General features: G+C 42.4%; 1 protein-coding gene across 1 annotated transcript; it reads left to right on the top strand.

Moving 5' to 3' along the window:
• The first annotated feature begins 12,025 nt into the window (after window positions 1–12,025).
• On the top strand, window positions 12,026–23,567 carry PGRMC2 (progesterone receptor membrane component 2). Its single transcript, XM_054283803.1, has 3 exons — window positions 12,026–12,356; window positions 21,446–21,601; window positions 22,338–23,567. Exons 1-3 carry the CDS (start codon window positions 12,026–12,028, stop codon window positions 22,433–22,435), a joined length of 585 nt encoding a protein of 194 aa, XP_054139778.1. The 3' UTR covers window positions 22,436–23,567.
• The last annotated feature ends 1,045 nt before the right edge of the window (window positions 23,568–24,612 follow it).

The following is a 24,612-nucleotide window of genomic DNA, read 5'->3' on the forward strand; positions in this document are numbered from 1 at the left end:
GAACAATCCCAAAAAGTGGTCCAAAAAAAGCAAAGCCTCAATCCTTTTTATCACTTATCCATTTCCTCAAGCTCTTAGGATTACAAAAAAAAAAAAAAAATAAAACACCTTATTTTTAACTTTAATTCCCCACTAAATTATGACAGGTAAGCACTTGATAGTAACACACACGGTGGTTTGGAGAAGCTCAGTGTTTAGAAGCAACACCAGAAGGGTGGAGAGTTCTGTTCAATTTCAGTTTTGATAGTAGCAAAGGTTTTTAGCCTGTTTTTTTGACAATGGACCTCACATGTCTTTTCCCACCTCTCATTCCAAATGCTTTGGAAATTAAGGAAACACCCATAGCTCTGTCACTGCTAGTAGTTGCACCAGAGCAGTGAGGGAAACAGCAGCTTGTTTATAGCACAGGAAATGCTCTCACTCTTTCTTAGCAACTCTTACAAGAGTAGAGAGCTTATGGGAAGCCTTGACATTAGGGAAGCTTAAGCGCAATTCAGGAAAAATTGAGAAGGATAAGGATAAGAAAAAAAGCCTTATCTTTCCAAACCAAAAAAAAAGTTGCAGTTGAGATGGCCACCATACACAGAGTACCACTGTACAATTTCAGAAATTTTTAAGCATTCTGCCATACACAGTAACACCATACCTCATCAGAGGGCTTCTGGTGTCTGCCCACACAGAGCAACATCACACCACTTTGGAAAACTGCTGGTATCTGCTTATCTCATTCTTTAGCCCAGCCTTTTATCCCCTCCTGCTGATGCCCTGCACCTGTGTGCCCTCTGCTCCCTTTGGTGGTTGGGCAGTGCCCTGGGCTCTCGCTACCTTCAATAGCATTCACCTGCTGCTCACAGCTGTGCCCATTGGGGATGAGGCTCAGCTGCAGCCCCTCTCCCAATCACCACAAACTGTCTACAAAGAAAAGAAGTAAAATAAATACTTTATAAGAACAATATTATTATTTTCTGTAAGGCTGGACCACCTTAAGAGACCTGCTCAGGAAATCAGAATGCGGTTTTGCCTTGCATTAGAGCCTTTCCAAGCACTTTTTGTTTGGGGGAATTCCTTTCCTATCATCTGTGGACAAAGCCTAAGTTAGGTGTGTCATTATCATTGCTGTGCAATGAGATCTAAGCACACTGGGAGTTAACAGCATAGCAATTATAATAATTGTATATAATTATAAATTGTGTAAAATGTTTCTGTGCATTTTGCCTCACTAGTGCAATGTGAGAGCTATGGGGTTTTTAGAGATTTCTATCTAAAAAAGGCTAATTAGACCTACACAAAACATGTACACATGACATGTTAAAAGTATACCAAAAATCCCTTGGTATATTCCTCAGTCACATCCCACTATTCTCTCCCATATTGTCCATGTCCAAAATGGAAGAGTAAAGTGTAAATGTATTTTTTAAACATCCTGTATATTTTGAATTCTGATAAAGGCCCAGCATGTGTGAGTTTTTCTTTTGGGAATCTTCACATCTTCTGCTCTAATGTGATGTTGCACCAAGGCCTGTGACCAAGCTCAGTTCACAAGTGGCCTCAAAAAATTTGAATTCTAGTCCTCCCTGTACTTTTGCCTTTTCTATGCAAAGAGCAAGAACACTTAGGTATTCAGGATAGCATTAATGGGAAGGGCACCAAAAAGGCAGAGGAAAATTCCAACTCTTAGAGTGTGATGTTACACAAATTTGCCATTATTTTACAGGAAAATGCACCAAGAGAAATCCCATGCATGGAGGTTTGTTGTGGTTTTTTTTTTTTTTTCCCACAACTCTGATTCCCATCTGGTTTACCCCAAAATTAACAGGCCCTATCATTCAAGGAGATTGGATCCTCTTGGAGTATTGAGCCATACTCAATAATCTTCAGCAGTTCCTTTACTTGAGGATTTGTGGTCAGTCCTGAGAGCATCCACAGCAGCCTGCCTAAGAGAGTTCCCCTATAAGGCCTGCTGCTCAGCAGCTGGATCCACTCCTGGAATCACAAACAGCACAGCAGGTCTTTCTCTTGCAGGTAGAAGTCAAATATATAAATCCCTTTTTGGCTTAAGTATTCTCATATGCAGCAAAGTGCTATGTATCATCAGCCCTTCACTTGGTATATTTCAGCAACTGTCGCTTGCAAGTGTTTTCTGTTGATGAGCTTTTTGCAAAATTCAACCCAAAGGATGTTTCAAGTTCTTGTATATCTTTAGTACTTGCACATAATGTAAAGTGATTGCAGCTAAAATGGCACTGCTGGTGCAGATTCCCTCAGAATGGTCTGGAGTCCAACCTGTGTCTGTCTGGAGTGAGAGGTGGGAGTGCTTTGCAGGAGTTGAATTGTGTTGTGCTGCCAGGTTATTCCTGCACAGGAAACTGGGTTAGAAATACCAATCTCTCAGTACAGTCTGGTCCCATTTGGAGAACAAACACAAGCTTTTAAGAGGTAATAGTGGTAGAAGTAGTAATAATGAAAGAATGCTAAAGATGCTCCAGTTGTGCCAAGACTGATTTTGAAAAGTTCACCAAAATGTATGCAGGGAGGTAAAATGGCTCTTCAACTTCTAAAAGGCAACTTCTGCATTCTCCCACAGTGCTAGCTTAGTAGAATAACAGCACTACAAACTCAGACCTGCATAATGGGAATTCCTGATTAATTGGGGTGTGCAATGTTTACAGTAGATGGGTATTTTATTTATTGATTACTGATTCCAATTTTTAGGGATGTTGTAGCTGTAGAAGTTTCATTAGCATCACTCTCTCAGTTAGGAGGAAAATTTTATTAACAATGATACCAGCACCACTGGTATAGATGTAGTCATACAAGGACAAATCTGACACACAGCCCCCAGTGCATGCTGTACTTTTCAAGTGTTCTTCTATCCAAATGAGTGCATCTATTCAGGATATCTTTACCTCTGGCAAGGAGGTACAGCTATGCTCTTACCTCAAGTTTGTCAGGGATAATACTCCTTTCAGTTCATTCCACACTGCCATCATACCCTCTTGCCAGGTCTGCTGGAAGTTCTCAGATCCAATTGTTTTCATAGACTGGGTAGTTTGAAGGGGAAAAAAAAAAAAAAAAAAAAAACCAAAAACCAACCAGTGGTAGTGCCAGCTGTCATAATTCCTGCTATTCTTCAGTTAAATCAGTTCCATAGGCTGGTCTAGCAAGCACCCACAAAACTGCTGTTCCAGCCCAGTAAAGGCTGCAGTGCAGAAAAAGGGAGCCAGGGTGGTTTGAACAATGCTAAGCAGTGCTGTCATTGAATGTTGCACTGCAGTCACTCACAACTCCTGGCCAAAGACTGACAATGGTGCAGTGACAAAAATAAGCTAATAAGTTCTAATGAGATTTAAATGAAAATTAACAAAATCCCAAGAGAAATCTTACAGGACCTCAGCCAATTTTATATCCAAATTGGTAAAACCTGCATATGCTTACAGATGGATTCAGCCCTCCAGCTTGGGAAATCTCAAAAATCATTGGGTTCACTCTATAATGTTCTGGTTTGCTATTTTTACTTCCCACAACTATTGTCATGACAATTCAGCTTCAGAATGAAATGCCAAGTATTCATAATATGGCATAGAAGCTACATTTTTTAAAGATGAAACATGGTGGGACACACAAAATCAAATCCTTTTTCTTTCACAACATGGGCCCAAACCTAACCAAATAATTTCAAGAATTATGTTTCTAACTATCACTATGACTCATTTTTTTTTCCCACCTCATTATTTACATTTACACATGAGTACACTCAAAATTTCTATACAAATCACATTCTGGAACATTTCTGTACTTGCCTAAGGTGTAAAATATAATGTGAATTTGTGACTTTCCCCTCCCTTCCCTCTGAGGAAAAAATTGTCAGTCTATTTACAGCTAATCAGCTATAGACATGCTTTGACTTTAAACAGATTTTTCTAAGGTCTATGCAGGGTTTATAGTATATTAGGGTGGTAGGCTATCATTTTGTGCGATTGTAAATAGCTTGAAGAAATAATTTTGTCCCAGGAGAGGTCCTATCAGATGAGATACTGTCTGTTTGGACCACTCTAACTTTGTGCTGGATCAAGCATAATTTATCCAGCTCAACTGACAGAAAGCTGGCATAAACCCTGAATAAACAATGTAACATATGCTCTGGCTCATTTGGTAAAAATGCAGTGGTGTGCTCACACCGATACAGATCAAATTTCAACTGCCAGGAAATCCCACATTCACAAATTTTATGTGACTTGCTGCAGAACCACAGCCTTACACTGCTTTATTTTCTTCTACATATTAAATAGGTTTTAATTACTTTGTGGTGGTCACAAATAAAGAATAAATAAAGAATACAGGTATTTGAAAAAATAAAATTAAAAATATTTGAAAATTTCCCTGATAATTATCTTGTGGAATGAGTCTACTATAGCATAATGGTTCCTCAAGTAGGGAAAAACATGATTTCCAGAGAGTCCCAATGTCCCTTTCATAACACTGGTGTACATGATTGTGCACCTTTGTGGTCTGTACAGAAATTAACTCCCAGCAAAGCAGGCTGTAACAGCCCTCTGCAATAAAGATGTTGGGCTGGCAGTGTATCTGCACCACTGGAGACAAACTCATGTGTTCTTTTGGTCTACTTTTCACCTCTTTGCAGCCATGAACAGCACTGGAATAGAGGAAACAGGTTACTCTGGCTTCCAACAGCTCCAAGTCCTGCACAGGCTCTGTGCTGTTTCTGAGATTTCCTGTGCACCTCTGCATACTTCAATCCCTTTTCAGCACAAATTAATACAAGTGCACGGTTGCTGTTACCACTGGAGGAAAACTTTAGGCTCTGAGATTACTTCCTCAAGTCTGCATCAAACACAGATTTTAACAGCAAAGTTCCCAAATCCTTACCTGTGTTAAAGACAACCTCTCTGACTCTCTCCAGGCTTTGTTTCTGCCTAATGTCTGTCCAGCTTCCAATTCTAACAATCTGATTGTTAAATTCTAATATTGCATTGCCTCTTTGGAACATGGATTTCTCACTCAGTTTCAGCCTAGTCCTGGTCAGTACTCAAAATCCAAAGGAAGACACAGGGGTACAGAGATAACAGATGGATATACACACACTAAGCCTGCTTTTCCAGTGTTTTGTGTTTTCATTAGTCACACCCAGGCCTGCCAGGTGACTGCAGAACACAGGACAAGGGCTCCTATTTCAATCTCTTAGTATTATTTACTTACTTGCAAAAAGGTTTTAATAACCAATGAACTTAAAGCTATCTAGTGTATCTCACTTGTGAATTAGAAACTGAATCTAGCCTCATATATTCTCATAAATATTTCTCGAGAAAACATAACAAAACACCAAAATTATGTTGTTCTTCTTTCCAGTTGGCCTTCAAATTTTTAAATACTTAATGTATTTATTATATGCACATAATTACACTCCTCTCATCACAGGATCTAGATTACTCCTAAAAGAATATGGTTGTGTCTTCTCAAATAAGGTTTGTGCATATCAACTACCAGAGGAAGTACTCCACCCCCAGAAAAAATATAAGTCCAGCTCTGAATGTCTTGAGGAATTTGGTGACACCTATGTCAACCCCACTATTTTCCAGTGCCAACCACTGCAAGGACAAACTGGAGCCTTGCTCAGTACCATTGCTCAGTGGCATTGCTTGCAGTGAATTAGCAGTTGTTACATACTTGGGTTAACCTCATCTACCTTCTCCTGACATTATTTTAGGAGCAAGTCCCAGACATTGTGAGAGCTGCAGAGAAGAATCAGCCATTGTTCTCAGCCAGTGCTAAAACAGAACATGGGTTTGGCAGGCAGGACAACACATCCTTTTATGCTATCAACAGTTTACACTCATTTGTAGCCAGCTTCACTTTGCACCTCCACTTGAGAAACTGAAAGTGAGGACTCTGACAAGGTTTGGATCTTGTAAACTTTCTGTTAGGAGTTGATTTGAGCTGACTCACACTTTTGGGAAGCATCCATGCTTTTGAAAAGAAATCAGGAAGACTAAAATTAGAATGACTACGTGTATTCAGATGAGGCCATTTTAGGGAGCAGTTTATGGCTGACAGATAGGGTGGTTTGGTGCTAGGAAAATGGTTTGGAACCACCATGCCTGTATGTTATGAGGCTTTTATAAACCTGTGCTGCTTATTCTTTAACAAGCTTTAGGTTAGATGGCCATAAATTTCAGCTTTATGGTGCCAGAATCATTGTAAGGTTTCCATAGGGTTGATTGCTTTTATAGATGGCATGTCAAATGAAACATAAATCTTGGCATGTGCTTTTCTGTGGCACAGAGTGCTGTTACAGCTGATCTCACAGGTTAGTTGCTTTAATTGTCTCCAAAAATTCTGAAAATGGCATGATGGCCATTTCTTTATGATTAAGTGAACAAAAATGTCTAAACAAACAACTTAATTAACATTGAAAACATTTCAAAGGAAATGTTTTAGAGCAAGGCTATCAAACCTTCTGTCTGCTAGCAAAACCCTGGCTTTTAACTACCTAGTGGAGTTCGGCAGACCAAAGCCAAAGTGAAATCTGTGAACATAAACTCTATAAATGCACTGTCATAACTTTTATGTGCTACACTACACAAGTTATTGCTCAGGGACCTTGTAATTAGTCTTTACAGAATTTGTATCTGCACATAAACTTCAGATGCTGGAAACACTTTGTTGCCCTTCTAGCAAGTGCCTTATTCCCTCATTTTTCCTCATGCCAGAGTATCTTATTCTTTGTTCCTGTAGTACCTGCTGCAAGTTTGGAATTTGGTGTTCCTCTTGTGCCTCTCCACAGCAATGTCACTGGGAATGAGATACAGTTCCTTGCTACCTGTAGCAGGGCTTTGCTCAGCCTCCTAACTGGCCCTTCCATTCTCTGAGTACCTGCAAAACTGGAGAAAGAGGATTTGTTGACCTGAGATTTCAAAGAAAAATGTTGTCAGGCTTGTCCCTGATAAAGGCCCCAGTTTGCAAACTGAAACACAAAGGCTGTGCTGTGTAAGAAATGAAAAGGTGTCATGTTCCAGTGCAGCAATGTCCTCAGCCAGTGAAAAGGTTTTGTAGACTCTGTGACACGACCATGTACCAGTGAATGTGAATCCTAATAACAGAAATTACCCAGAAAAATTAACTTTATTCATCAAACCAATCAAAATTCTGGCTGTGCAAGAAGTTCATATTTTATTAGAAAGTGGGAAACGCTACTGATGAGCTGCTGATGTGTGATCCTACCTGATACACAAAACCTGACTGTATTCTTCAACTTCCTCCCCTTTCTTCATCAAAACTAGACAAATACAAAGGGCAAACCCTGAAACAAACATGGACTTTGCCACAGAGGACTTCAGCAATTCACTCCTTGCTAGGACTGCTTGCCAAAGAACAGAAGAACAGCAGCTGCATGTGTGCAGTTTCTACAGTTTCTACACACACCCCTCCCAAAAAGAAGGAAAAAAAAAAAAAACCAAAAAGAAAAAAAAAAAAAACAAAAAAAAAAAAAAAAAACAAAAAAAAACAAAAAAAAAAAAAAAAAAAAAAAAAAAACAAAAAAACCCAAAAAAAAAAAAAAGACAAGGACAGACTGACTTTGGTGACTTTGAACCCTGACAGGCTTTGTTCAATGAAGAGGTCTGATTATCACGACAACTCTATCTCAATCTACTTGCCACTATGTGTGAATGATGCAGTTCTAGATTCTGCCAGCACACAAAAGCAAAGGCACCTGAGAGTATGAATGGTGCCTATTTAAAATATATAGGTCACTACTGTGACACATTTCCACTTGGCTGTGTATTTACCATTCTTGGAGATGGAAGAGAGGCCATAAACTTGTGTGTAAGCTCCCATGGCTTTTGCCCTTTACAGAAGCTGATCTCTCCAGGAAAAACCAACACGGTAACAGGCAGGGCTGAAAAAAATGGATATTGGCTTGAGCCAAAGTGGGTTCCTCCACTTTGATCCTATGGAACATGTCAACACAACAGCATTTTACAAGGATAACCCTGTTGGAGAATTTTGCTCAGAAATGGCTTATAGAGTTTTGTTCAGACATGCCATAATCATATACAGCTGATGGAAAAGTAAAAGGCAGCTGTGAGGAGCAAATTCTCAAAGCCTGTTTCTGTAAACAACAAAGTTCTCAGGCACATTTCTGTAAACAGCAGAGTTCTCAGGATGTTTTTTCGTAACAGGTGAACATTCTGTCCTTGGCTGTTTTGGGAAAGCAAAAGTGACAGACATGGAGGCCTTGAGAACCATTCATATCAGGGTGAGAAAACACATCTTGGTTTCAATAACAAACCACAGGTATTGAAAACAAAAGGAGGGGTTAATGTGTAATCTGAAGCCTATGATGAGCTCGGGTTTCGCAATATGTATGAGCTTAATTAACACTGTTATAAAAAGTGCCTGGTGCATCAATAAATCGGAGTTCGATGCTGATCAGAGGATGGGTCGTCTCCCTTCGCTTCTACATAACCCCAAGAGAGAGTTAAAGTGTAAAACACTTTGAAAAGACTAAGAAATAACAGTTGATTTGTTACCAGTGAAAAACTGAGCCCCAGACCAATATGTCTGAAGAATATTAACCCTCTCCTAGCCCAAACCTGCACAGTGGGCCAACATGAATGTTATGTGACTCTTCATACTGCATTTTCAAATTTTTTAATGAAATTCCTGAACAATTCGGCAGCCCTTCTTTAAAAGACATGATATTGAATGATTTTTCATAGGTCTACCTAGTAGAACTTGAAATAAATATGTGCAAAGGAATTCAGGCAGGTGCTGTCTTGAAATAAAACCTCAAGCATTGCATTGACCTCATCAGTGTTTCCAAGCTGTATCAGCTTAAAACGAAATGGTCGCTGCATCCCACACATAACCTGGGTTTAAAAATACCCCAGATCAATGGAGCTGATTGATTGTTCTGTGACCCCAAATTTACTGAGAAATCCCTGCATTCCTTCACATACAGGGCACCTCCTAATCCATCCTGTGGCCTTGTCCTTGCACAGTAAGAGATGTCTCTTCAGCTTCAAAATCGATGGAAATAGGCCTCAGCCATGAGAGGGGTTGGCAGCAGAGTTCAGTTTCTGTCCTGGGCTCTCCTTGTGCTCTTCCCTGAGTTCTCTTCTTTCCAGAGGCTGTAATGAGCAGTGTGTGAAAGGTAAAAGTGAGCAGCATCACTCTGAGTCAGGGCATTCACCTCCTAATGGTGAAGTTACCCAGAAGATGAAGCAGAACAAGGTGAGACTGAGTGTGAATGCAGCGATGAGTTATTCACTTTCTAGGTGTACTCTGAATTTTCTCAGGAAAAAAAAAAACCCAATAAAATTAAGCAATTACTCAAGAACAACTACAGCTATAGCATCTGTAATTAGAAACTTCTTTCATACATTTTTTTCAGGGCTTGTTCAGCACTTTATGGGAAACTGTCATATGTAAATATTATTACTATTATGTGAATGAACTACCTGTGCATGGATCTCAGAATCTGAAACATTCTGGGTTTTTTCCCCCCCCAGAGCCCAACTTTCACTCCTTTAATCATATTCCTGCAATTACATCCATTAGCTACACCTGAGCTTCCCAATCACAGATCAGGATCTACAACAGCTGGCTGTCAATCAGATCAAAATAAAATATTTATCACCCTGAATAACCACTGAGGAGCAGAGGTAAAGAACAGCAGCATGCTGAGAGACTTCTGGAGACCATTTATCAGTTGTGTAACTCTTCCACTGTGCAGGACAGACTCCTCATCTTGGCAAACCAGTCAGGCAAGGAAGAAACGCTGGGAAAAGTCACAGTGGAGAAACTTTCCTGGCATTTTCCTTTGGCAGGTCAAGCTAACAGCACTGTACCATTTGAGAGGTTTGGAAATGGACTAATCCAGATTTATTTAGTGTTTGCCTATTTTCTACTGCTTCAATTCTTGCAAGTACAACTCTTCTAAACTTTTAAATGATTTTGTGTCCTTAGGGCGGGTTCCTGAAATTCCTCTTGCTTTCCAGCTCTTATCTGGGGATCAAAAAGAGCCACCATGGCTCACAGAACTAAGCCAAGGTGCCCCAGCCAAGCCCAGGCAGCAATATAATCTCTTAAGAAGGCATCCAGAACAGGAAAAAAATGAAGATTAAAAGGAACTATTGCAGTTGCCACACTGATTTTTTTAAAGTATTCCTGCCAGGATTTGCCTCACCACCACATTCATGCAGTGGGAAACCACTGGTTTGCAAAGAAACACGTAGAATGATTTAGCCACTCTGGGTGGATTTACAGGCAAGATCTTTCTAGGAAGATGGGTGAAAGTACTTCACATCTCTTACCATTTGTTTTTGTTTTCTGAAATAAAAAATACAAAGGAAGTTAAGAGAACACTTTAAGATGATGTGGAAAAATCTGTATTAAACTTAAGAGGGAAGGAAATCCAGAGATAAGACTGTGTCTTTTTCTGATCTGCACCATAGCTGTGCCCAGACAATTTACACATGTTATAATTCTGTAATAAAAACTGCTGTTAACCACAATCAGGCTGCGACTTGCTCAGATAAAAGGACTTTCTTAATCGTGTTTACTTAGACATGTAATAAATAGAGCCAGCCAGGTTAAGGAGAACAGTGATAAGTATTTTAATTGCAGGTCTTTAACTAGCAAGAACTTTATCCTGTTTCCTCACAGAGGTAGTCATTACTGAACCGGCTCAGAGGGCAGAAGATTAAACACCTAATCATTATATAGGGTGTTGAAAACTCGGGCCTTCATGAAAATCCTTAATGTTATTTCACACTGGGTTTAGTCCCCCGTGCTGTCTTCCCAGCTTTGTGAAAATATTTGAGTTACATGACTGTGAATTACTCCCAGAGCTGGTATTGGGCAGGGATGGAGTTACGTGGGGTACCAGCGTTTCTCGAGCCCGAGGTACTCCCTGCACAGCATTCCAGCCGCACGGAGAGTGGCCGAGCCAGGCTCACATTGCCAGAGCCCTGGTGCACATCCATGGAGCGGCTCTGCTGTGTTACCCGATGGGATGGTCCGCGCTGCTTGGGAACACCTTCACCAAGCGAGAGGTGCACCAGGGCTCCATTCTGCTCCCAAGTCTTTGCCTTCTCTGCAGGTGTGCTCCTGAGACAAGCTACAGCACCATCTCTAACCTCTGGAAATAACAAAACCTTTAAGAAGTCTTTCTCCTCACGTAACCGAGCAAGCAACTGAGGAGCACGGGTGGGACGTAACGAGGTATACGAGAGCCATCTATGTGCTGCCAGCGATACATTTCACAGCACGGGACGCCATCCTACTGCACCAGCCCTATGCCAGCAAGCACCCCGTTTTCTGACAGCCAGAAATGAAAGAGCACATTCACCCTAAGCACCGAGCAGCCCCCTGAGCCGCCTCCGCCTCACAGCCGGAGCGGGCAGCGCACACACCACCGGAGCGGGCGGCGCCGCCGCCCCACAGCCCTGCGCGGGCAGACGTGTCGCTCACTCGGCAGCTGCCCGGCGGGCCCCACACAACGTGGCAGCACCGCGGTGGCCCAACACCGCGCCGGCCGGCCTTCGACCCTCTCGCCGGTGGCGGGGACGGGCGTCCGCGGCTATCGCGGCGCCCTCAGACCCCGCTGCGGCTCCCGGCGCTTTTCCCGCCCTCAGCCGTGAGGCGACGGCGCGAGCGACCCCCCCACCCCGCGCGCGCCGCTCCCGCCAACGCCACCTGGGCGCGCGGGGGCGATGGGAGGGGGGGGGAAGGCGAATGGCGGGGGGCGGAAAGTTGGGGGGGGGGGCGCATGCGCGCTGGGGGTGGCCGCGGCGCCTCTCGCGCGAGCGGCGCGCGCGCGCCGTTGGGCCGGGCGCGGGGCGTGCCCGCGTCCCGATTCGCCGGCGGGGGGCGCGAGGCGGGCGGGGGCGGGGCCGGCTCGGGGCGGCGGCCAATGGGAAGCGGGAGGGGCGGCGGGCAGGGGGCGCGGCCGCGGCCGGGCGTGTCCCGGGCGGGCGGGCGGGCGCGCGCTGTCCGGGCAGCGATGGCGGACGATGGGCAGGGGCGGCTCAGGACTGAGGAGGGCCCGGCGGGCGGCGCGGCCCTGGCGGGCGGCGAGATGCTGCTGCTCGGCGTGGGGCTGCTGGCCCTGGCGCTGCTGGCCGCCTACCGGCTGTACCTGCGCTGGGGAGCGCGGAGCGGGCCGGGGGGCGCGGCCCGGCAGGGCGAGGCCGCCGCGCTGCCGCGCATGAAGCGCCGGGATTTCTCCCTGGAGCAGCTGCGCGAGTTCGACGGCGCTCGCAATCCCCGCATCCTCCTGGCTGTTAACGGCAAAGTCTTCGACGTGACCAAAGGCAGCAAGTTCTACGGGCCCGGTGAGACGGCGGGGGGATGGGGGGAGCCCCGGCCGGGGACCCACCGGCGCTGTTCCACCGGGGATGATGCTCAGCGGGAATGGGTTCTCCTCAGGCAGCCGTCGTTTGCCCAGATGCCTCCGTTTGGATGTGCCGTGGTTAATTCTATTTTTTTTCTTTTTTTTCCCCCCCTTCTGTCTCTTCTAGTAGGTTTCCCAAGTGCAGCTGAGCAGTGCTTTCTTCGTTCTAGCGCTTACGGCTCAGGAGAGGAAGGCAGCCGGCTGGTTATTTATTTAGGTGTAAATGCCATGTTGAGTGGGACTTTTAGTCGGGATAAAGATAGGCAAGGAGAGCTCTGGCACTAGTGTGGTGGTGCTGCTGCTGTTGGGAAGAGTGCAGAAATGAAGCCAATCTCGTAAACAGCCAGCCAGCCAGCACTCCTCTTCGGAGAGGAAATGTGTATTTCGAAGGTTCACAAAAGCAGGCTTCAGAGAAATGTTCTGGTTTTGTATTCACCTTGTGCTCTGTGAAACTGCAGCACACTTTCTCGTGATAAGCAGCATTCTTAATGATGAGGTGGGTAAACTTACTGGTGAGCACTGTGTTCACGACTGATGCCAAAGGAAATGAGGCTTATGAGTGCTGATAATTTTCTTCTTTAAACAATGGTGGTTTGGAAAACTTGCTTTAATCAAACTGTGCAGGAGTTTTCATAATAACCGTGGCAATCTTCCTTGGGAGAGGGGTGGAGGGCAGAGAGGATATTTCCCACTCCCCCAGGAAATAGTTCAAGTTAAGTAATCATTTATTATTATTTGATAATTGAGGTTCCAAAAAGAAAACGACAAAGCTGGCATGTTGCAAGCCTTTGGTTCTTGGCAGGGAAGGGACAAGCAGTTCTGTGATTGAACTGGGCTAGAATTTTGTAACTACTTCATGCTCAGAGTTGGTGATACCAGCTGCAGAAAGTGAACCTGCTGTAATTGAGTTGAATTGCTTTTTTGGCTGGGCACTGTAAAAGTTCACAGTGGAATCCCAAGTACCTTGCCGTGCTTTATGTTGTTTATTAACCAGTAAAGCTGAGAAAATGCAGCCTGGTGAGCTGCAGCTTGCCTGCCACTTCATCAGGCTAGTTCTTTTGCCTCTCTTATTTAGGGGTTTTTAAACTGAGACCTGTGTGCTGACATGAAGTGCAGGTAATACACATTTACACATATACAATAATACACATGCTGCATGAAACTTCAAACACCAGAGTGCTCTGTGAAATAATACTGAGCCCTGATCTAAACATTGACTTCCTCCCTTTTGTGTATCAGAGTTAAATGCTGGGCTCTCCTCTCCAGATACCATCAGTGGTGCACACTGTCAACCTTGGGAGGCCTCTCATTGTGAGGAAGCTAAAACTTCATGTTCTAGAACATCAGTCTGCTTTCTGCTAACTGGGAGCAGCTGGTTTTCCTTAGAAGCAGTGCTTCTAGCTTTTCATCGAGAGAGACAAAGGCTTTTTTTATTTTTTTGTCCCTGCAGTGAAAGATTGCCTTTTTCTAACAGGAGTGACGTGGTTTTCAGATGTGTCACTTGGGATGGTGCATGTGCTGATGTTTCAGGAGCAGAGCTGAGGGCTGGGTTGCTGTCACACAAAGTGGCTGCCTCAGGTGGCAGGTCACTGCTCATCTCTTCATAGTAATGTCAGCCTTTCCTCCTCCAGGGTACTTTGGATGCCAAGGTGTTCCTTTTTCTTCTACTTACGGCAGAAAGTTTAAAATGCACAAAACTGTCACCTAGTCCAGATTTTTGTCCAACAATTGAGATTCCATTAAAGCTGCCACCAAACTTTTGATTTTATTCAGAGTTCTCCTGACTTTAAGCTTCCATCCAGCAAGTCCTGTTATACTTTGGTCCATTTCATTGAAGAGCCCTTTACATACACACAGTAAAGGTATTTTTAAATAATGATAGACTATTGAAGCCCTCCTTTCAAACAGCCATGACTGAAAACTTCATTTTTTTTAACATTTAGTCCAAATGTTTCCCAGTTTTTTGGGGTTTTTTTGTTTTTATCATGCTGTCTTCTTTAAGCCTTCTGCAGTTTATCTCATTGGTATCCTGTTAGTCTCTGGTATCTCTTAATGTATTTTAGCTAAGAGTAAAGAAAGGCTACACTGTACATATAACAGTCTGTGCCTCCAAAAACCACTTGAAAATTTTATTTGCCAAGTTCTTTTCCAAAATGCTGCTCTGTCCTGCAAATACACCATTTGTTTCAAGACTTCACTTAGGTGTATCCAATTCCACCTCTGCTTGTGTCCAGATGAGTAAGTGACATAGAATGCTGTGACTGATTATTCAGTCTAATTCATTGCCTTTCCCTTTATCACCCACAAACTCCAAAAGAGATAAAGTAAACAATTAGTGGTGCACTACTAAAAATATCACATAAGCAGACTGTTAGAGAACCTCTGTTGGGGTGATTTCCCATCTGTAATCACATCTCATGACTTAGGGTCTAGTCATTAATACCTTCTTTTTTATATCTCACAATGAGAGACAGTTTTTTGCTTTTCATTTGTAGTAACATTGAACTTTGTGTGGTTGCATCAAGGTTTCTGGTTGTGTACCTGTCAGTAGAAGAGCATTCTAGGAGTTAGTGTACTTTATGTCAGCAAATCTTAATATTTAGCAGTTAAATTTGCATGCCAAGGTAATGCCACAAACAGGTTTTGATTAGCTTATTAAATACTTTGTGTAGTTATGAAAAATACACATCTTTGAGCATGACAAAGCAAGATTGTGTGCAGCCCTGAGTATGCAACTGTTCACATCACTTCTGTTTCTGAATGTTTCATGATCTTAAAAAAATCAATTTCCCGACTTTCTTTTACTGCAGTGTGTTGTCACTGTCAACTCCTCTCTCTCATCCCACTTGTCTTTATCCATGTCATGAAGATCTCTGATTTTCCAAGAAGAATAGATTAGATAGTAGTAGTTCCTTCCACAAAAAATATTCCATCACATTTCATTTTCCAGGAAGAGAAATCTGCCTTTATTTCATTGTAATAAACAGCCATCATTCTTTCTGATAATTTGTATAAAAATAATCTGATGCTGTTAGACTTTGTTTGGAATTGAGTGCCATAAATTTCCCTGTGTCTCTGTTGAGCACATGGCACGGTGCTTTTCCACACATCCTTTCCAAGGGTATGGTTAGAGTGAAATGTTGCAGGAGGGACTCTCCAGATGTTGTATTTGGAGAATACTGTTAAGGGTGGCCTTATCTGGAGAACACAACAGGCTGAGGGGTTGCAGATAAGTACAGAGGATAAGACTGGGGCAAAGAAATGTTTTCTGTAAAGTGTGAGAGATCTTCTCAGTGGTTCTCATGTTTGTCACCACTTTGTCTATGTAGTGGAAGTGTCTCTTGCCCTGGGATTCAGCATTTCTGGACAGAGGAGTGGAGTTCCAGCCAGAAGCAGTAAAACTAAAAGGTGTATGCACACATATTGATGGGAGACACATAACCAGAGCGGAGGTTGTTCTGAGCCTCCAGGCCATGCTCATGGAGAGCAGTAAAGTGGTTTTGTGCAGGAGGATCAGCACTCTGTCTCCTCTGTCTGCCCTGTGTGTCTGTCAGCTCTCTCTTTTTGGTTTTTAATTTTTTTTTCCCTTTTTCACAACCTCAGTATATCCCCTAAAACTTGAACAACTGCATGTTTCATAAGAGCTGTGTACAAATTCCTAGTTCCTATTTAAACCAATCGTGTTCCAGTCACAGAATTGATTAGGCTGGAAAAAAAACTCTGAGATCATTGAGTCACCGGACACTTGGGGGTCCTGATCAAGCAGGTGTGAAATATGAAATGTGATAGTGACATCACATGAATTGTTAGTTAATATGAATTGTCACATGTAGATGTTAAGTCCAGTACACAGAATGAAAAAACCTGGCCAGCTTTGCTTATTAGGAAATCAACTGGTGGTCAGAGCATTTTTCACTAAACCAAGATGTGCAACCTAGGTCATCCTTAAGAAAGCAGCTGTCTTCTAAAAAGCTCCTGTGGGCTCTCTTGCCAGTGCTTGCTGTCTGCCCCTTTAGTTGAAATTGGGTCATTGATTCTTGCACTTTTTTTTTTTCCCCAGAGTGAAAAAGCAAGTAAGCAAAAGAGAGAGTGAGACTCTCTGGCCTTGTGGGGCCTGAGGAGTCAGGTTTAGACCCCTGTTCCTGGGCAGTTCCCATCTTAGATCTACATTTCACATCTGTAGAGTTCCCTTTGAGCATGTGGATTGGTCTCCTAAGGACACACACTTTCCATGCAGGCTGTAACTTAAAATTGACCCACATCTTCCCTTTCATGTAAATCTGGAGCAGTAAAGTTAAAATTATGTCACCTTGAATTCCCAGTGATAAATGTTATTAGAAACCTTCTGCTTTCAAGCTGCATCTCCAAATGGCTTAGTGTAACTTGCAGCTTTTTCATTCTCTCATGAAAGATGCAACACTGAGCAAACACGTGTCAGGATTCAGATACAAAATTTGAAACAGCCAGTGAATGTTTCACTTCAGTGTGGAGTGGAGAAAGTAAGCAAAGTGATAGAATAATGGAGTTGTTAATAATTTTGTAGCCTGTCTCCCCTTGCCCTTACTCGAAGGGAGATTAGTCCTTATTCTTGTCTGCAGATTAATGAGTGTTATCCATGAGTATCTAAAGTTCAAACAAATCTGGGTTTTATTTCCAGTGGCTGTATGGACCCACAGATGCACATTTGGTGATTGCTTCCAAGTGCTTTTTGACTAGATGAAGAAACCAAAGCTGCTGCTTTAAAGCTGAACTTTGCTGTTAACCTGTGTGCCTTCTTTAGAGAGATCACATGTGAAAAGGAGCACAATTCTGAGCTCAGCTCTCCCTTCATTAGCTGGAGAGTCCACATGTGGCTGTCTGTGGTGCATTCCCTGTGCTGCCCCTTGGAGCCATCCAAAGGTCAGTGTGCAACGTTGCTGCTGTTGGAGCAATAGTCTGGGATGTTCCACAGAGCTGCTCCCAAACTGAACTGCTCAGGGAGCCTCTTGGCAGCCAGGAATGTGCTCTGAAGTTGGAGCCAGCATAGCTTTTGCTGGGGGAGCTGTTGGCCAGACTGGCTGAAAATTGAAATAGGTGCTGTTCCAAGATCCAGTTCACCCTGTTTTGGAGGAAGTGACTAGAAGCAGTACTTCCAAATAAAAACTTGGTGGATCAAAATTTTTAATATGTTGCTTTAAGTTGAATAGATCTTTTCCTTGTCTGCAAAGAGAAATTAAATTTTCATTAGGGAATCAAACCAATGCTAGGGGAATGCAGAAATCTTTTTGAAGATTGTATTTTTGTGATCTGAAGAGACTTTGACTTTACCAAATCTCAAGCTTTACTGTGAATAGAGACAAGTGTCAGGCAGAGCAGGATTCTAAATTCTTAAATTCTTAACTGGATTGTGAAAGGAAGTGAAGCTGTGCAGGTGGTGGGTAGCAAGGTTTTGCATGTGTTGTGGCTGAGAGAAAGGTGTACTTTATCCAAGGTGGAGTTGTAAGGTAGATGAGGACTTTATCCAGGGGAAATGCAGAGTATGGACGTGGAGGTACAGATGTGCAGATAGGCAGGCAAATCTGTGGGCTTGATAACTGCTCTCAGGGCTAAAATAAACAATGGCTCTGGAACAGAGCTCTTGAAATGTGAAAGCCATGATGGGAATAAAAGCATTCTTCAAGGAGCAGCTTTCCTTTAGGGAAGACTTGTGCCTCCATATACCCAAGTAACCTATAGCAGACAGGTTTTAATTGGTTTTGACACTTCCTTGACGCTTGTTGTTGTACTATCCCAAATAGGAGTGGGAGGAGAATTTTTTAAAGATATATTTGACTGTGAAATGGCTCATTTGGGAATACAGCAAAAAAACCCCACTGAAATGTTGTGATATGTCTCAGGAACTTGCTTTGGTTTCCATACCTGTGCTCCAAGCCACTGTTCCTGCCTCTCTCCAGCCTGCCTGTCATGTCATGCTGCAATCAATTATTTACAGCAGCAGCCAGGCTGAATAGGTGGGCAGACAAAAGGAAAGGAAAGGAAAAAGGAAAGGGGAAAGGAAAAGGGAAAGGGAAAAGGGAAAGGGAAAAGGAAAGGAAAGGGAAAAGGAAAGGGAAAGGAAAGGAAAAAGGAAAGGAAAGGAAAAAGGAAAGGAAGGGAAAGGAAAAGGAAAGGAAAAGGAGGACTGTGGTAGGGCCTGCAGAGTGAATTGCATCAGGCCATGAAAGAGCTCTGTGGGAGTGTGTCTGGGATTGCACTGATGTCTCCACCTCAAGCATGTTCCTGAAAGATATTTTTTCTCCCTGGGATTTTGTGTGCTGGCACCTTCCTGGACACTTTCCCAAGTGCAGTGAAATCTGATGTACAAAATGGCTTTTTCAGGCTGTTGCACCATTTTTTTATATAAAAGGGAGTAATAGACTAGCAGAGCAGAACCCCAGAGCTGTATGTTTTGTATCAATACATTAATATTTGTAGTTAAACTCTGTGTAGAAGCACCTGAATGGAAGCTTTCAATCTTGAAGTAGATCTTGCTCATACTGGGATTGCTGAACTTCTGCTTTAGGAAGCAAGGTGAAGCCAAGCTTGCACCATTTACTAATAATCACAATTCAATATTTACCTTTTAGTATAGGATTAAAGAATAGAACACATTTCTAAGTTCCATTTGCAGAGCTGGAATTTCAGATGCTGTCTGCTGAGTCCAAAGGTTGGTTTTTACAAGTTAGCATTCTACTGAGTGCTTGGACGTGGCTTGATGAGTCCTCTGTGACTTCTGAATACTTCTGGAAAAATCATTCTGCCATCTTAAAGTTCAAATTCAGTTTTAGGAAAGAAAAAATCATTGGTGTGGCATCTGAGATTACAAGATGCTTGCAAAAATTTTGCATCCATTACTTTTAATGCAAGCTGATGTATTCTACAAGTTTTCATGCTTTCAATTAAGTGTGTTATTGAGATTTAAGAATGTTCAGTGCTTGATACAGATAAATATCATTCTCTTTTTAATAGAAGTCATTGGAATCAAGCTGGTGGACCAAGAGGTGGCATCTCAGCAGGTTCTGTGAAACTCCATAAACCACTAAATGCAGGGTAGAATGGAAGGGCAGCAGGGTGCTACTCTGTGATTAACCAGAGTTTGGAAAACACCCTGTGCAAATAGTAGGATTCATGGACATTTGCTTGAAACACTTCAGAGAAAGGAAAAAATGGGGACAGAATACTGTTAGTGGGGTCAGAATGTAACAATTTCTAATTGCTTTTAAGGATTTAGTAATTGTGGTGTTTGTAAGAGCTGTTTATACAAAAATCAGATCACTTGAGTGAGCAATCATTGGGTTTTGCTTGAAGCAGAACTTTTTGTTTGCAGAAACTCTGTGTTGTGCTGCAGATGATGGTCATTGGTGCCTCTCAGCCTGTCCTCTGGAGGTGAGCAGGCATGCAGAGTGCATTGCTATAGGATTGATTTCAGTCTCTAAATCCTGCTTTTCAAATCAATAGCTAATTCAGGATGCAGATAGGAAAGGGAACCCTCTTGGCTTTGTGTCCCTGAAGCACTGTACCTGTAGTCCTGATCCCTGACGGATCTCATGGGTGCTGTTCTTGAGCTAAATTCCTGAGAGGATGAGCACAGAGATGCTGTTCATCACTGTGGTCAGCCTGGTGCAGTGCAAACTTGCAGCTGATGCTTCATTCTCTAATTCCTGCTTCTGGTGAATGGTGCTTTGAAACCAGCTGGTTTATTTCCAGAGAGAGCAGGGAATTGTCTTTGGCACTCAGGACAACCTTCTGTTCTCAGGTTTGACTGTAAGCAGCTCACAGTGCCAACACTCTGGGGTGGAGAGACAGCAGCAGTTGTGGTGAGGACATCATTTCTCCTGCTCCACATGGTGCTGAGCTTCCCTGCTTCAGGGGCAGATAGGTGTGGGAGCACCTGGGCAGAGCCAGCCTTTCAGAGTGACTCCCCCTGGCTCATCCTGCTGCACAGGAGCTCTGAGGTGCTCCAGCAGGCAGCACAGGGGTGAAGGACAGTGTGGTGCCACTTGCTGGTGTTCATTCTTGCCCCTGGGTGCTGCCTCTTCTTCAGGCTGGTGGCTATTGTTGAGAGGTAAGCCAGAGAAGGGTTCTGGCCTTTTACCACTCTGTAGCTGCTGCAGTTAATGCAGAAAATGTTAGTGTATTGTTATGATTTTTGAGGTTTTTTTGTTTTTTTAATTGATCTGAATTTAAGGTATTTGGTTTTAGGTCAAGAAGATCTAAGATAACAATATGCCTAAAGTTCTTTGAGTTAATTAAAATTTGGGAAAGCCAGTTATTGATCTTGCCCTGCAAATTGTTGGTTTACAAACCATCCATTTCTCTCAGTAATAATATTTATTTCACAGTTATTGCTCAGAATTTTATCGGGATATTTGTGCTGCTTTGCATTGGTCAGAAAGCACAGAGGAAGCAGTTGCTTTATGTTCCTAATGTGACAATTTGTGCTGGTTTCAAGAGCTTTACACCCTAAGGGTATAGGGGATCTGCTGCCCAAAATAAGTGAGTACTTCCTCAGAAGTGAGAAATGTCACAAAAGATGTAGAAAGTTGTTGTGATTCTGTAAGTGAAGTGAAATCATTGATTAGCCCTCTTAAGTTCTATTTATTTATAATAATGGATTTTTGATTAAGATGTCTATGCAGTTTGCTTCTGTTCATATCTGACTTGTAAATATTCAGTGTGTTGCTTAATAGAAGTGTATTTCTTTTGAATTCCAGCCTCTGGTCCCTTTGGAATTTGCATCAACTGGCTTGCATCAACTGACAGGGATTTTTCCAGATATCCCTTCAAAGCTATTTTCCTGGTTCTGCTTCTCTCAGCAGACTTTATCTCCTAGTGATATTAAAGATTGAATTGCAGTGCTGTTGAATGTCAAACAGCCATGGCATTGAAAGTGCTGCTGTTCCCATCACTGCAGAAATTTCATGTTTGGCTTTGGCAGACTACATAAAGGACTGAGCTTTGGTCACCATTAGCAAAGACATGAAGGTATCAATTTTGTCTTTTTGTTTTCAGAGGGTCCATATGGAATATTTGCTGGCAGAGATGCCTCCAGGGGACTAGCAACTTTCTGTCTAGATAAAGATGCACTCAGAGATGAATATGATGACCTATCGGACTTAAATGCTGTACAGATGGAAAGTGTAAGAGAGTGGGAAATGCAATTTAAAGGTAAATTCTGAAATTATCAGCTTAAGGAAATGCTTTTGATAAAAATGATTGATTTGGGCTTGGGGAAGCTTTTAAAGAGGTGTTGACAATAATATTAGCACAGAATATGCTGAGTTGGAAGGGACCCCCAAGGATCATTGATTTCAACTCTTAGCTGTGCGTTCTTCCACAGAGGATTTCACTATATATCACTACAGCTTTTATAAACTTTTATTTTTATACAAAAAAACCTGTTCTGTTAGCTCTTTGGCACAGAATTTCACTCCCAAATCTCATCTGCTTAGCTGGTGGAACTCCTGCTCGAGGTTCTTGGCTTTGGATGCCATGGAATTATCATTGGGACTAAGAGTTGTTTTAACATAAAGAGTTGAATGAGTTTGTCTTGAAATCATTTCTGACAAATAAGGAATTATGCTTCTGGAGGGAGGGGGAATAGTTTTTCACACTAATTGAAATCAAAACAGGCTGAAGGATTGGAGAGCATTGGTTTTTAGCCCTTGGGTGATAAATCTTGCCTGATCAGCTGGAAGAGAATGGAAACAAAGTACTCACAGTTAGAGAAAATAATGGTAGAAAGATTGCTTTAGGAGGCTGAGCTTGCTGCTAAATTACCATCAGTTTCAGTGATTGAGATTTAGAACTGTAGTGTGTAGGAGAAAATTGATTTTGAAGTAGTATGGGCTAGCAAGCAAATGCAGCTGTATTTAATTGTAATGGAATCATAAATCTCTTTCAGAAAAATATGACTACGTAGGTAGACTCCTAAAACCAGGGGAAGAACCATCAGAATACACAGATGAGGAAGATACCAAGGATCACACTAAACAGGAATGAACTTTGTAAACAACCAAAGTCAGGGGCCTTCGGAACTGCAACCTCTTATTCCCCATCACAGAATGTCCTGCATCTTTGGGTACAGTTCATCTGCTGCGAAAACACATTCAACAGGTTTTGTACAAGGAAAATAATATACTCACAAATGAAGATTTGAATACTAGACATTCTTTGTGCTGCCAAATTTTTTGTTGCAGTTTATTTGTAATGTCTGGTTAGGCTTCGTCAGTGAAGAGGGGCCAGGGATTTAAAGGTAAAAAATGCTATTCCTTTTTATCAGTAAGCTGAAGCCTTCAACTAGTGTACCTTACAAGCTCTCTAAAAGATGAGTCTTCAAGCTCAGAGGAAGGTTTGAATCTTGTTTTGTGTGTGTCTTCTCCTTCAGCATTTAAAGAAAGATGTACTCATCCACATCAGCAGCAGTAGGTGAGACTACTGAGGCTGGTGTTAAAATGTGAATTTCCAGTTTTGTTTTGTGTGTGGGTGTCAGAAGCCCAGCAGAATCCTTCAGTTCTCTAAGAGAAGTCCACGTAGATTAGGATGGGGATTAAATTCATCCTTTTCTCAAAAGGATTGGGTAAAAAAAAGTTTCTTCTACAACAACTATTATCTGAAACCTGCCTCTCCCCTTTTTTCCCATCCTCTAAATCAAATCAAATATTAATTGTGCCTTATTTAGCTTCCATAGACTTGAATTGTTTTAAGGGACAGCCCCCAAATTGCGGTTTCATAGTCACTACAAGCAGCAGTGAGACTGAATTGGAATGTTGTGTTGACTGGAAAACCTTGATGTCATTCTGTGTATAGAATGTAAAAGAGGAGCACTCAGTGTTACTGCCATATGTTAATACTACATATACTTCAATTAGCATTGTGATGGCCAAATGCATACTCCCATGCTTCTTTTTAAGGAATTACAAACACACAAAAAAAAAAAAAAAAGTCTCCCTTCCTCCTCTTCCAGAAGCTGCCTAACTTTTGGGAGCAGAGCCTTCACACCCCCGTAGAGTGAAGGGGCGTTGCGCGTGTGTCTGTGTGTGTGTCTGTCTGTCTGAATGCAAGACTTGGGAGGGATTGGTTCTGCAGATATTGTAAATATGAGTACCATTTTAATAAAGCATGTACAATACCACCTGTGCTGTCAGACTCTGTGTGGAAGCTGGAATGTGGTGCAATAAAAAGGGGGACAAGTCTTGGATAGATAAAGCAGCCACTGCTCTTTGTCCTGGTGGAGTTATTTTCCCTTTCAAGTCCCAGCTGTTGAGGAATCTCAAAGACTTACCCAGGTAAGCTGTATTTAAGAGACTAAACCTGTGCCAGTGAATTTATGGTGGTGGGGGAAAGAGTGATAAAAATAAAGCATTGTAGTAACTAAGTGCAACACAGAGTGTAAGGAATATGTCCCATGGCATTAACAGGACAAGAGCAGCAGCCTCATGGCTTGTGTTTGTACCTCTGGTTACAGATTTCACCTGTGCTAAGTCTACAGTAACAGTTTTTATATATATATATATATATATATATATATATATATATATATATATATATATATACACATTCTGTTGAACAGTAAACTGTGAAATTCCAGGGATGGCTACTTTTTAATTCCTATTGGAAAGAGATTCATATTGATGTAAATGAAACAAACAAACAAAAACTGCTCTGTGGAATGGTGTGTAACTCACATGTCCTAGAAGGCAGGGTGAACTCTTGTTTCTTGCATATCCAGCCTTGAGATAGAACTGTTTTGGCCTGGAAGAAGTAACAGAAATGGAGCTGTTTCTCCATAGAAGTGTTTGCAGGCTGGACACTCTTGGAGGTGTGAATGCAGCAAGCACTGGCTTCTGTTTGAGTCACATCCTTATAAGCTGAGCAGTGTCCAGGCTTGGACTGAGTGTCTGCTAATCATCTAACTGTGCTGAAATGCTGGGCATGCTGCTGGAACTGACCCCAGAAATATGTGCTTTAGATGGAGCAGTGGGAACCAACAGGATAAATAAAAGCTCCCTTTAACCACAGGGCACAGGCTGGGAGTAATTAAACACCAGTTCTATATCTGGATGCTTGGCTAGGGAATTTTTTTCTTTTAAGCAAGTCTCACTGTAAAAGGTTTTACAGTACATTTACAGTAGGCCTTTCACTTTTAGCTATTGCACAGCTGTTGCAGCTCATCGTGG

The sequence above is a fragment of the Melozone crissalis genome, unplaced genomic scaffold (assembly GCF_028551555.1).
Source record: "Melozone crissalis strain CALT ecotype California unplaced genomic scaffold, PUWL_Pcris_2 ptg000039l_1, whole genome shotgun sequence".
NCBI lineage: Eukaryota > Metazoa > Chordata > Aves > Passeriformes > Passerellidae > Melozone > Melozone crissalis.